Source organism: Colobus angolensis, unplaced genomic scaffold, assembly GCF_000951035.1.
Source record: "Colobus angolensis palliatus isolate OR3802 unplaced genomic scaffold, Cang.pa_1.0 Scaffold121, whole genome shotgun sequence".
NCBI lineage: Eukaryota > Metazoa > Chordata > Mammalia > Primates > Cercopithecidae > Colobus > Colobus angolensis.
Window position 1 is genome coordinate 6471582 of NW_012113253.1, and position 14002 is coordinate 6485583.

At 40.2% G+C, this 14002-nt stretch overlaps 1 protein-coding gene across 2 annotated transcripts in view; it reads right to left on the bottom strand.

The window, feature by feature from the left end:
* The window catches only part of GRHL2 (grainyhead-like 2 (Drosophila)), a 192637-nt gene that overhangs the window by 108855 nt on the left and 69780 nt on the right, over window positions 1–14002 (bottom strand). For both annotated transcript variants that reach the window (XM_011931471.1, XM_011931464.1), the window contains 2 exons: window positions 12746–12813; window positions 6800–7193 (listed from right to left, as the gene is read on the bottom strand). In XM_011931471.1, the coding sequence (XP_011786861.1) occupies window positions 6800–7193; window positions 12746–12813 (462 nt within the window). The remainder of the gene's footprint in view (window positions 1–6799; window positions 7194–12745; window positions 12814–14002) is intronic.

Genomic DNA, 14002 nt, shown 5'->3' on the forward strand with positions numbered 1-14002 from the left:
GAGATCTTGGTGTTCCTTTGTTCCTAAATCAAAAACTATTGTTAACTAACTTATGGAAAACTGTAGTACAGAATAAACAAATTCTTCCTTCCATTTTGATTTCTTATTATGATTACATATCTATATGATTTTTGATAAAAATCTTTCCATCTTTTAATTTTTAAATATTTCTTAAAACATTTTTGTCTTCATTACCACTCCATTGTATATTTATCAACTATACTCTTTGCTTATTAGTGGCATGATCTTCAGTTTGTTTCTTAACCTCTCTGAACCTCTGTCTCTTCATTTGTAAAATGGGAAAAATAATGCACCTTCCTTGTAGGATGGTAGTAAGGATTAGATGTAAAATGAGTAAGCCTTGGTGCCTGACACAGAGTAGAACTCAGTAAATGGCATCTAGCATTATTTCCCTTCACACATATAGACAGATTGTAAGCTTCTAGCAGAAACTAGGCATGCCTTTTGCCCTAAGCTTCCACATCACCACAGTGCCTAATACCCAGTATAAATCAACACGTACTTGCCAAAAGTTATTACAAAGAGGATGTAGAATAAAAGGTAGATCAAATTAGCTAAAATTCATCCATTAAAGTGCTTTTTTTTTTTTTTTTTTTTGAGACAGGGCCTTGCTCTGTCACCCAAGCTGGAGTGCAGTGGCATGATCATAGCTCACTGCAGCCTGAACTTCCTGGACTGAAGCAATCCTTCCGCCTCAGCCTCCCGAGCAGCTCAGACTACAGGTGCATGCCACCACATCTGGCTAATTTATTTCGTATTTTTGTAGAGACAGGGTCTCACTATGTTGCCCAGGCTAGTCTTTAATTCATGGGCTCAAATGATCCTCCTGCCTCTGCCTCCCAAAGTGCTGGGATTACAGGCATGAGCCACCACTTCCAGTCTAAAGCACTTTTAATGCTACCACTGTCTTTTCAAAAATCCCAGCCTGAGTTAAAACAAACTACTCCCTTCCCTGCTACACTTCACATGCATGTGCACATAGACACAGAAGAATTGGGATCAAATGGCAAAATAAATTTGATTATTCAACAAGGGTTCTAGATATTTTAATAGTTTGCCCAGAATAAACGAGTTTAGACAAATTTTCCTTAATGAAATTGTCTTGGTGAAATTACTCTGAAATCACTTATTCTTATAACCAGTTGGCAATGAAATAGCTAACAATCATAGTAGGTCATTCAACTTAATTTACATCAGGCTGAAATACAATGTGCCATGTAAACACTGATTCCCAAGACAAGGAAAGCAGCTCAACCAAAATCAGTGGGAACAGTCTTTATACTTAGTTTCTGGTATGTTTCTTTACTTTCTCATCTACTTCAAAATAAAGCCCAAAATACAATAGCTTCCTTTCACAAGACTCTTTATCTACAATACAAACATAACTGATAACACATCCCCCAAATAGCATGATGATTCCGTTGACATTGGACCATGTCCATATACTATTCTGTGACTAATGGAATATTTCTACACTGTGTGAGAAAATACATCAGTGGCAATCTTTTGGTGAAAAAGCATGTACCTCACATGGGATCGTGGAGTGATAATTTCAGTTATTTGCTTTTCTACAGAAGCACCACTGACTACTTGAGAGCAAATCAAATAATCAACAATACCAAAGACTCTACAAGATCCTTCACTCGGTTTAAAAAAACAAAGAAAGAAAGTTTATTAACTATTTTAAGCAATATGATACAGGAAGCTAAGAAAGGTAATTTTAAGACCATTTTTTAAATTTGAAGGGCATTGAAAGTTTGATTATAAAGCTACCAGAGCCCAAGAAATACGACAGCCTCTTAAGGACAAGGAATTTATTATATGTCACTTTTGTCACTGCCTGATTCCACAGAATATAGCAGGCACTCAGAAATAACTGGTGCCAGGAGTGGCAGGGCTGCTAGCGCAACTTCTGTGACCTAGTATAGAAGAGTTGCTCTCTGCAACTTTGCAGAGAGTTAGTCCCTGCTCACCAACCTTTGTACTCTTTGCTTACCTGAAAGATAAAAAAAAAATCTGAGATGGATCAAGGACAGTCAGATATTTTTTAAAAGATTTTGGTGAATCACTGTCTTAAGCAATGGAACTATTGAGAATCAGAAGGCCCCAGTCTTCTCTGAGTGTGTAGTCATATGCTTAAGGATTTAGGTCCTGAAACCAGACAGCTTAGGTTGAGTCCCATCTCTCCCACTTACTGCTAAATGACCATGAGCATACTTACGCTCTCTGACCCTCAGTTTCCTCATTTAGAATATAGAGATGACAATAATAGTACCTACCACAAAGGGCTTTTGTGAGGCTTATATATCACTTAGGATGACGCCCAGCACATAGTGAGTACCCATCAAATGTTCATTATTTTTAAATATTATTACTTAAAGATAAAATCTCAAGCTCAGGTAGCTGTATTTTTCCCCAGTGGAAATTAAATAGGCAGCAGGCTAAAGATATTATCATGCTGCCACTACACTTGCTCCTCTTTAGGAAATTGGAAAACCACACATTCTCTCCTTCTGCCATTGTCTTTTATTGGCTCAGGTGGGCTGAAATATAGGTAACCAATGACCCTCATCTTGAATGCAGAGGCAGTGCTCCTAAACAGTGAAGAAGCTGATCTGAGCTAATAAAAAAACACATTATATATTCTAGGTCAAAATTTGGAAAAGGTACCAACAATTGTATCATAAATTTCTGTTTTAGCAAGATCCCAAGGCAATTCAATAAATACAAGATCATCTTTTTAATAAACCGTGCTGGAAATGAAACCAGTATGGCTGGATATCAGTATGGAGAAAAGGGTCTCAATCCTTACCTCACACCATATATAAAAGTCACATCACCTCTCAAGCTTGGTGTTTGGTCGGTGGGGACCCACACATGTTCAACATGCGTATCAAGAAGTGTTATTTTTGTTCAGGGCCCATCTACCCTGGCCATGGCATGATGTTCATCCACAATAATTGCAAGGTGTTCAGATTTTGCAAATCTAAACGTCATAAAAACTTTAAAAAGAAGTGCAATCCTCACAAAGTTAGGTGAACCAAAGCATTCCAGAAAGCAGCTGGTAAAGAGCTTACAGTGTATAATTCATTTGAATTTGAAAAATGTGGAAATGAACCTATCAAATACCAGTGAGAGCTATGGAATAAAACTATTGATGCAATGAAGAGAGTTGAAGAAATCAAACAGAAATGCCAGGCTAAATTTATAATGAACAGTTTGAAGAAAAATAAAGAGCTATGAAGTTCAGGATATCAAAGAAGTCAAGCAAAACATCCATCTTATCTGAGCTCCCCTTGCAGGCAAAGGGAAGCAGTTGGAAGAGAAAATGGTACAACAGTTACAAGAGGATGTGGATGTGGAAGATGCTTCTTAGAAATCTCTGTAACCACTTCTTTTATGCATATTTGAAAATGCCCTTTGGAGACTTGGAACTGCTAAATTATTATTTTTACATAAAGTCACTTAAATGAAAAGTGATTAAAACATATCTTTCCTACATTTCCATCTACAAAACATCAGATATTATGGATGTTAGATTGCATCTCAGTGTTAAATTTTTACTGATAGATGTACTTACGTAAATCATGAAAATTCTACTTATAACTATAGAAGTGAATTGTGGATGTAAAATGGTTATGCCATTTGGATAATGGCACTAGGCAGCATTTGTATAATAACTAATGGCAAAAATTCATGGCTAGTGATGTATAAAATAAAACATTCTTTGCAGTAAAATATTCCCTTTATTAATGTTACAGAAGGGGGATACAACAAGGAACTAACAATTTGTATGACAGTGCCAAATGTTATTTTGATTTTAGTATTTCCTATTTGGTTTATTTGCACCTTAGAAGAGCATAATGACATTGTTTGATGAAACCTAATCATGCTGGACTGTTTTGACCTGGTTTAACCCTTCCAATAGGTAGTTGTGGATGTTGGGGATGAGAACTGAATAATCTTTGCCTGGAATGACACTATACTCTAGAATTTCCACTTTGGAGAATGCTCAGTTCTAACTTGTGATTTCTGGTAGAACAAACTTTATTTTTTCTAGCCTAGTAATGATCTAGAAGCAGAGGAATCCTGGTGCCTTTTTAAAGTTATTTTGTGGTTTTCTTTTTAAAAGCTCCTGTTTCTGGAAAGTAGAATTTATAGGTACAACATCTGTTCATTATTTGCACATAAAATAAAACCATTTAAGGCCGGGTGCGGTGGCTCACGCCTGTAATCCCAGCACTTTGGGAGGTCGAGGCGGGCGGATCACGAGGTCAGGAGATCGAGACCATCCTGGCTAACAAGGAGAAACCCCGTCTCTACTAAAAAATACAAAAAATTAGCCAGGCGAGGTGGCGGGTGCCTGTAGTCCCAGCTACTTGGGAGGCTGAGGTAGGAGAATGGCGTGAACCTGGGAGGCGGAGCTTGCAGTGAGCCGAGATCACACCACTGCACTCCAGCCTGGGAGACAGAGCCAGACTCCATCTCAAAAAAAAAAAAAAAAAACCATTTAAAAAGTAAAAAGAAAAAATTACTTCAAAATGAATCAGAAACCTACATGAAAGACATAAAACTAATAAACATCTAAAGAAAAACAAAAAAAGTGTGTGACATTGGATTAGGGAAAGATTTCTTAAATGATATAACAAATGTATAAACTATAAAAGATAACGTTAATAAAGTAGACTTGATCAGATTAAATACTGTCACTCATGGAAAGATATAGTTAAGAAAACAAAAAGGCTAGTGGACTGCAAAATATGTGACTAATGAAGGGCCTATATTCACATTATATAAAGAACTCTTACAACTTAATAAAAGGAAGAAAACTCAATTTAAAAATTGGACAAATAATTTGAACAGACACTTCACAAAGGACGTTATAGGAAGGGCCAAATAAGTACATGAAATAATGTTCAACATCACTACATTTAACAAAATGCAAACTGAAAGCACAATGAGACACTATCACATATCCACTAAAAGAGCTGAAGTTTAAAAGTTACCAAGTTTTGGCAAGGGTGTGGAAAACAGGGATAGTACCTTATAAAGTTAACCATACATGAGCCACATGGCCTAGCAATTCCAGCTCTAGGTATTTACCCGAGAGAAATGAAAGCGTATGTCCACATTAAAATATAAACAGGAATGTCTATAGCAGCATTTTTCATAATAGCCAAAAGCTGGAAGCAACTAAATGTCTACCAACTAGTGACTAGCTACAGTGATATACACTCACTATGAACTACTACTCAGCAATTTTAATAAACAACTATTAAAACAAGCAACAAGGCTGGGCACAGTGGCTCACACTTCCATCCCGGCACTTCGGGAGGCCAAAGCAGGTGGATCACCTGAGGTCAGGAGTTCAAGACCAGCCTGGTAACATGGTGAAACCCTGTCTCTACTAAACACACACACACACACAATTTAGCCAGGCATGGTGGCACATGCCTGGAATCCCAGCAACTTGGGAGGCTGAGGCAGGAGAATTGCTTGAACCAGGGAGGCAGGGTTGCAGTGAGCCAAGATCTTGCCACTGCACTCCAGCCTGGGCGACACAGTGAGACTTCATCTCAAAAACAAACAAAAAACAAGCAACAACATAAATGAATCTCAAAAATATGCTAAGCAAAAAAAAAGGCAACATAGGAGACTATATCCTCTATCACTTCATTTACATGAAATTTTAGATAAGGCAAAACTATAGTGACAGTAGGCAGATCCATGCTCTCCAAATGCAAGGTGAGCAGGCAAGGCTTCAAGTGCAAAGAGGTTCAAGGAAATTTTCAGGGCAAGGGAACTTTCTATACCTAGATTCTTATGTTGGTTTCACAATTGTATACAATTACCAAAATTCTCAACTGTGCACTGAGAACTTCTGAATTTAAAACAAACAAGCAAAGTTAGTCCTATGAGCTCCTAAGAATCCATATTCTCTATCTGTAAGGTAGAAAGAACGCACACATACACACACTTAATTATTGATAACGCAAATTCTCCTTCTTGAGTATTCCATCAGACAAGGTTTTTTAAAACTTTATTGGCTTGTTTTGCTTTGTTTTGAGACGGAGTTTCACTCTTGTCACCCAGGCTAGAGTGCAGAGTGCAGTGGCATGATCTAGGCTAACTGCAACCTCCACCTCCTGGGTTCGAGTGATTCTCCTGCCTCAGCCTCCCAAGTATTGGGGATTACAGGCACCTGCCACCATGCCTGGTTAATTTTTTTTTTTTTTTTGTATTTTTAGTAGAGACAGGATTTCACCATGTTGGCCAGGCTGGTCCTGAAATCCTGGCCTCGATCTATCCGCTTCAGCCTCCCAAAGTGCTGGGATTACAGGCATGAGCCACCACATCCAGCCAAAATTATACTGTAGTTTAAAAAGGAATGGACAAGTCCTATCTTTAGCTACCTACCATTTGGAAGGTTATAAACTGGAAAAGATCAAGGTGAAAACCACAAAGCAGAAGTTTCCAAACAAACATCTCTTAATTCCTCACAAATATTTAATCTTAAGACTAAAATGAAAACAAAGAAATCCATCATCTAAGAACCAAGAAAAATAGAAATATTCCTCCACACACAAACTCATAGATAGGTTTATTAACACCTATTTAGAAAGAATGCCAGACTACCAACAAACACATCTTTTAAAAAACTAATTGAAACTAAAACTTACTGTTTAATGCATTTATCACACTTTGAAAGGAAACAGCAAAAAAATTAGCTAGGGGCTCTGGGTTTGAGTTTCGGCCATCGATGGAGCCTGGGACTCACCTCTGTGGCTGCGTCCTTGAAGCTCTCGCTGTATGTGCTGTCCGGGGTGCTGCGCTGGTCGTCCTTGAGATAGGCGCTATGGGTGGCCAGCGAGGGCACGTCATACTGAGCCTGTTCAAAGATAACCACTCGTTGCTCTTCCCCATCTGCCCGGGGATAGTGCACAGGTGGGGCCATGAAAACTGGTGTGAAATCTTCAGCTTTCACCACTGTGATTCCCGACACCGGGATGATGGCAGAGCTCTCGGGGAAGCTGATGCTGTACTGTTCCCGCTTGGAATTCTCCAGGTGATCTTGATTTAGGGAAAGGTTCACTGGAACAGTCTTTAGGACTTGCACTCGGTTTTCTCCTCCACTCATATTACTCTGGGCTTCACTGGGGCCAAGGCAGTTTCTGTGTGTTCAAACCCGCCCCCGCAACATAATAGAATTAGAAAAATCACCATTCGGCAACGCCTAATAAAATAACCAATGCAGGCAATAATCATTGAATGCTAATGCCATTAAGGGATGGGGGGCTGGCAAACTTAACAACGAAACGCAATGGGATCCTTGCATCACTAAAAGTAGGACCACGAGTAAGCCATGCGCCCTCTGGTATCATGCAACCTGAAAAAAAAAAAACAAAAACAAAATGAGGCCTGGAGCGGTGCCTCACGCCTGTAATCCCAGCACTTTCCGAGGCCGAGGCGGGTGGATCACCTGAGGTCAAGAGTTCGAGACCAGCCTGGCCAACGTGGTGAAACCCCGTCTCTACTTTAAAAATACAAAAAATTAGCTGGGAGTGGTGGCGCATGCCTGTAATTCCAGCTACTTGGGAGGCCGAGGCAGGAGAATCACTTGAACCTGGAGGTGGAGGTTGTGGTGAGCCGAGATCATGCCATTGCACTCCAGCCTGGACAACAAGAATGAAACTCTGTCTCAAAAAAAAAAAAAAAACAACCTGACCCTAGGTCTAATCAAACCTTCATATCTAACTTTCAGCTCTTAGGAAATACAGGAACACAAAGAATGACTTAAACAACATCAAAAAGAAGTGATCAGACAAACCAGAATGCAGCACATCCTACTGACCTAAATTTGTCAACAAGTCAAAGGCATGAAAAAAGGAGGAAGGGTGGGAGAAGCGTTCTAGATTAACAGAGATTTAAAAGTCATAAAAATCAAGTATGACGAGTAGCTCTTGTTTGGATCCTGACCTGAACAAACCAAAAAGGCATTTGTCAGGCAATGGGAATTTTGAGGCAATTGAATATGGACTGGGAATTGGGTGATATTAGGAAGTATTATTGTCGGGCGCGGTGGCTCATGCCTGTAATCCCAGCACTTTGGGAGCCCAAGACGGGCAAATCACCTGAGGTCAGAAGTTCAAGACCAGCCTGGCCAGAATGGTGAAACGCTGTCTCTACTAAAAATACAAAATTAGCCAGGCAGAGTGGCTTTCGCCTGTAGTCTCAGCTACTCAGGAGGCTAAGGTGGGAGAGGGACAGAGTGAGACTCCGTCTAAAAAAAAAAAAGTATTGTTAATTTAGTTAGGGGTGATAATGATTTTGAGCTTATGTAATAAAATGTCCATTTTTATTTTTTAGACATACAGATCAGAAGTAGTTAGAGGATAACTAATATGATGACATGACAGGGATTTATTTTAAATACTATTGCAATTTGAAAAAAAAAGAAAGAAAAGGAAAGAGAGAAAAGGTCAGTATCAAGCAGATATTAAGCAGTGGCAAAAATGTATCATTGTTGAACTGGAGAATGGGATGGGTATTTGGGGGGTTTATTACACTATTCTCTGTACTTCTGTATATGTTTGAAAATTTTACCAAAAAGTTAGTTTTAAAATACGAAAAGAAAAAAGCAGGAGGAGGACAAACATGGTAATTTGAAGGATTGAGGAGTGGGGAGGATATTTTTACCATTCTGTGGGCACCTTAAAGGAGAAATAAGATAATGAGAATTTATCATTCAAATATTTTCACCAAATTGAGAAAGAACATGAGCTCATTGACATCCTTAGCACTGAATTCCTTTGGGGGCTTAAGGAAGTGGTGTAGCTTGGCTTATGTAAAATAAAATCTCTCAGATCTCAGACCTCCTGGGTGGTACAGAGATAAAGGAAAGGATGTAGAAAATTAATTCTTGCCAGACTAGAATAAAGTACTTTCATCTATACTAAAGAAGTCTAGTAGGAGAGAGCAGAAACAAATAAGAACTCATTAATGAAAAATTATTGTTGACAGCAAAATGATTTTATTAGCCAAGTCCCTCTGGTCAGTGTAATTTTGGGGCCACCTCTCACTAATTTATGGATTCTTCTGAGTAATATGGCGAGAAAATATATCTTTTGCCCCCTCTCTGATGCCTGGGTTGTTTGTTTATTTCTGTTTTTTATCCAGCATGTGCTTTCTGGGGTTTTTTGGCATCTCTCATTGTGAGGGATATTTTCTTAAAATTTGCTCTTCTGGGGCTGGGTGTTGTGGCTCACACCTGTAATCCCAGCACTTTGGGAAGCCAAGGCAGGAGGATCACCTAAGGTCAGGAGTTCAAGACTAGCCTGACCAACATAGAGAAACCCCATCTCTACTAAAAATACAAAGTTAGCCAAGCATGGTGGCGCATGCATGTAATCCCAGCTACTCAGGAGGCTGAGGCAGGAGAATCGCTTGAACCCAGGAGGCAGAGGTTGCGGTGAGCTGAGATCATGCCATTGTACTCCATCCTGGACAACAAGAGTAAAACTCCGTCTCAAAAAAAAAAAAATTTCTTCCAAGAACTGGGCTCTCCTGGCTCCTGTGTATAAAGAAGGAAGCCCATTAGCCTTTGAGCTTGCCTGACTATGAAGCAGGACTTGATATTTTCAGCTTTGATTTTTCAGATGAAACTTCAAAGTGAAACTTGCAAAAAGAATTTCTCCACATGAACACAGCAAATAGAAAAATATTTAAGATACCTAAAACTTTATTTGTAGGAAGAAATAAGTCTAGAAAATAATTTCCTAAGGAGTAAAATCACAAATCTACACACTTTCTGGCCTTAAGTAATGACCTGATTTCATGATCAAATCAATAGCATGAACCTGCACATAAGAAATAGTGAAAATTTAGAATTTATGTTTCATCTGAATCCAAGTAGTTGGAGGATGCCAAAACCCAGACCACCCATTTACATTACCATGCCCTAAACCTAAACCTCATTGTTTACACAGTGCATAGAATGTTAATAGATATTCCTCACATACACACACAAAAAAGAGTCCATGGTGAAATCAATAATAAAAAACAAACAAAACTGCCATAATGAGACCACCCTGAGTGGGTTGCAAACATCATGAACCCAGTTAAGGTACCAGCATTCCTTCACCTGTTTAACCAAAACCCAGGATTTCCCGAACTCATGTCAGCCCAGAGCCTTTAGTGAAGAAATAACCATTAATACTTGGGGATAAGCCCCTACAGGTGAGGAGTACATAAGTTGGTCTACATTTATTGGCTACAAAGTTGTTATTCAGTTTCCACTCTAGGTTTTGCACACATACAGTCTCATTGGCTTTGCCAAAATATTCAAAGTTAACCAACTTCTCTATAGTTAGAGTCCATTTGGGGCCAGGTTTCTTAATTATTTAATTCATGCAAAACTTATGAATTCTAAAGAAAGAATACAAGTCAAAATATTTTTTGGCTTTGGCGTCCTAATAAACAAACAAATAAGCAAGCTATGGAATTGTATAAATCTAGCTGAATATTATTATACCACCAGAAAATAACAGGTTCGACACCACCCTAAAATGTGTAACTATGCCTCTGGTAAACAGTTTTAGATTTTGAAGCTAATACCAGAGAACTTCACAAAGACATCTAAAAAATGGGCAATTAAAACTAAGAATTATTGTGAGATAGTAATTATCTGCAATAGAATTTAAAATTGAACCAAATATTGTAATATGAGAAAAATGCAATGATAATAACGGTGCGTTAAACATACTTTTTAGAAAATTCAGATGTCTTTGAGATTCTGTTATTTTTCCAGGTAGCAACTTCTGCATACAAACAGTTGTAACGATACTATGTTAACATATGGAACCTTAATTCATGAATATGCTGTAGATCACAATGACCTCCTTCCAAATTATATTCAATGAGAAGTCTAAGTCATAATTAATCTATATAAGGTAGGTTAGTCTATACTTCACTGCAGTTTTTTTTTCAATGCTCTGTGAAAATCACAAAAGTAACCATTAAAATACAATGAGCAGCTGTTGCTTCATTATGTTGTCCTAAGAGATACTCACTTGTCTGTGATGTAAAAGGTAGACAGAGTACATGGCTTAAACTTGTTTTTCCCTCATCCTGCTGTAATTCCGGCACAGGACTAAGCAGATAGCACAAGCTTAACTCAATAAAACTGACTGGATCAAGGGAAAGTTTTAGGGCCTAAAGAGTGTCAGCCTCTTCTTCCTTGTCATCACCTCTGCCAGCGAGGCCCCAGGACCCCAGGGCAGTGTGGAGCTTCAGGAGATCCCTAGTGGAACAGTGACTCCGATGCAGGCAGTCTTCATGTTCTGCTGGGGTTGTACCCTGGAGATGCTGCACAGCACAGGGCTGCTGGTTGGTGGAGAGGCCCCTGCTGCTGATCACAGAAGACTGTAATTTCACAAGCAGTTCCTATCAAGGCCAGGTCAGATTCTGACATATGTGCTAGTAAGGGATTTTATATCCATATGGAAGAACCTCCAACAGAAAAACACCATGGCTTCTCTCCATCCCACTGCAGGGGAAGAGATTTATTGATTGGTGAGTTTGAAAGAAGTGGGTGAGTTTGGGCCGGGTGTGGTGGCTTACACCTGTAATCCCAACACTTTGGAAGGCTGAGGCGGGTGGATCACGAGGTCAGGAGATTGAGCCCATCCTGGCCAACATGGTGAAATCCCATGTCTACCAAAATACGAAATATTAGCCAGGCATAGTGGTGCACACCTGTAGTCCCAGCTACTCAGGAGGCTGAGACAGGGGAATCTCTTGAACTGGGAAGCGGAGATTACAGAGAGCCAAGATGGTGCCACTACACTCCAGCCTGGTGATAGAGCGAGACTCCGACTCAAAAAAAAAAAAAAAAAAAGTGGGTGAGTTTGAAAGAAGTAGCTGAGCAGGGTGATTCAGTCCCTTCTGGTCCTGTTTCTTTTTCTGGATCATTCTGGCCAAAGAGAGAGGACTCTACCTCCAGTCACCCCTGCTGTGCTATAAATGGTACAAAGTCATGCCTGGGACTGAATGGGTACACTTACCTAAGTCAGGACTGAAATGTTACAAACTGCAGATTCTGAGTCACATTCTCCAATTGGCTTCATCAGAAATAAAGCTGCTTTTGATTTTTCTGCCCCTTTTGAATCTCGATTTATCTTACTGTGCCTTGCTTTTCAGCTGTTCTTGATTGAGGAGGGCAGACAAGGGGTGTTCCATAGTGATCTCCTGCAGCTGCCCTGCCCCTTCACCCTGACAGTGGTAGCCCTTGCAGTGGCCACCACCTGTGCCTCCCCTGGCTGAGAAACCCTCCAACCTCCTTTCTTTCCCCTCCCCCATCATCAAAAGCAATCTGTCAAGTGTCTCACTTCCCACGGGGCCTAACTGCAGTTATAATGCCATAGGATTGATCAGAAAAGTTAATCCCAGCAATGCGCTATCTTGCCAGCATCTCATCTCTGATTCAGGATTTTAAGCCTCCTTAGAAGCGGGTATCTGAAGAGGGTGCAGGGACCCTTTGAATGCACAACCAAAAATGCAATTTGCTCTCCTCATTGAGAGATCTGGCATTGGTCCAGATTCGAAAGACAGATAGAGGATGCTAAGCTTCTTGACCCCATCTCCTCTCAAGAACAAAACATACAGTTTAATAACATTGTTTTCAGAAAACATAGAGTTATTCTGGGGGCCAGGCAAATTCCGTTACCTTTTCTCCTGGTCTTCTTGGCTGTCACTTGCTTTGCTTACAGACAGCAGCCTCTTGTCTCGAGGAACCTGGAAACATCACCAACCATCAGTCAGATGTACATAGATGCAACCATGACCATGTTCAGAGCTGGACACCAGCATAAGCAAAGAAACCAAAATGGGATGTTCTCCAGGAAATGGTGGAAAAGTTGCTATCACCAGAAGATGTTAAAGGCGAGTAGCCTGAGTGACAATGATTATGGAGCCAGAGACAAAGGGTTGGTGATAAACATATGGCCACAGCAGACATGATTCAGCTGCTCACTGCTGGCCTAGGTGACTCTCCCTGGACCCGAGCACCTCTCATGCACTCCCTACCTTGGGAGTGGAACAGGGGAGAGAAGCAATGTGAGCAGAGGTGAATCTAGACCTGGGTGCCTTTGATCAGACAGAAAACATAAAGGAGTTACACAACAAGTGTCAGCATAAAGAACAGGGATCTATCCTCCTCTCTGATGAGAACTTTAAGTGCTGACATGGTGGGGGGGCTTAGGCACAGGGGGCCGTACTGAGTTAGCAGCGGGGGGAAGCATCCAATATACCTGGGCCCCCCTTTGTCCACCTTCCTACACAGCTTGTGGACTTGCTCCCACAATTTTGTTTCTAAATACACTTTCATTATTCTCTTAAAACTCCTGATGCCCTTTGGGAGACTAAGGCAGGCAGATCACAAGGTCAGGAGATCGAGACCATCCTGGCTAACATAGTGAAACGCCATCTCTACTAAAAATATAAAAAATTAGCCAGGTGTGGCAGGCACCTGTAGTCCCAGCTACTCGGGAGGCTGAGGCAGGAGAATGGTGTGAACCTGGGAGGCAGAGCTTGCAGTGAGCTGAGATCGTACCACTGCACTCCAGCCTGGGTGACAGAGTGAGACTCCGTCCCAAAAATAAATAAATAAATAAATAATAAAATAAAACACTCTTAATGCCAACATATTATCTGAAAGATACTGAAAAAGTGCTCATTGAAAGAAGGGCCATCTCACCAGCTGTGTCTCTGACTATCATCTAATCGCCTACTGCATCCTAGATCCTTTACTCTGCCATAGTTTTCAAACACATGAATAAGTAGGTTTGAATTGGATTGGTTTATTGAATTTTTTGCCTTTCTTTCTTTCCCCTTCCTTCCTTCCTTCCTTCCTTTCTTTCTTTCTTTCTTTTTCTATATCTCCAGATCTTCCTTCTAGCCAAACTTTGAATTTTTTGCCTTTCTT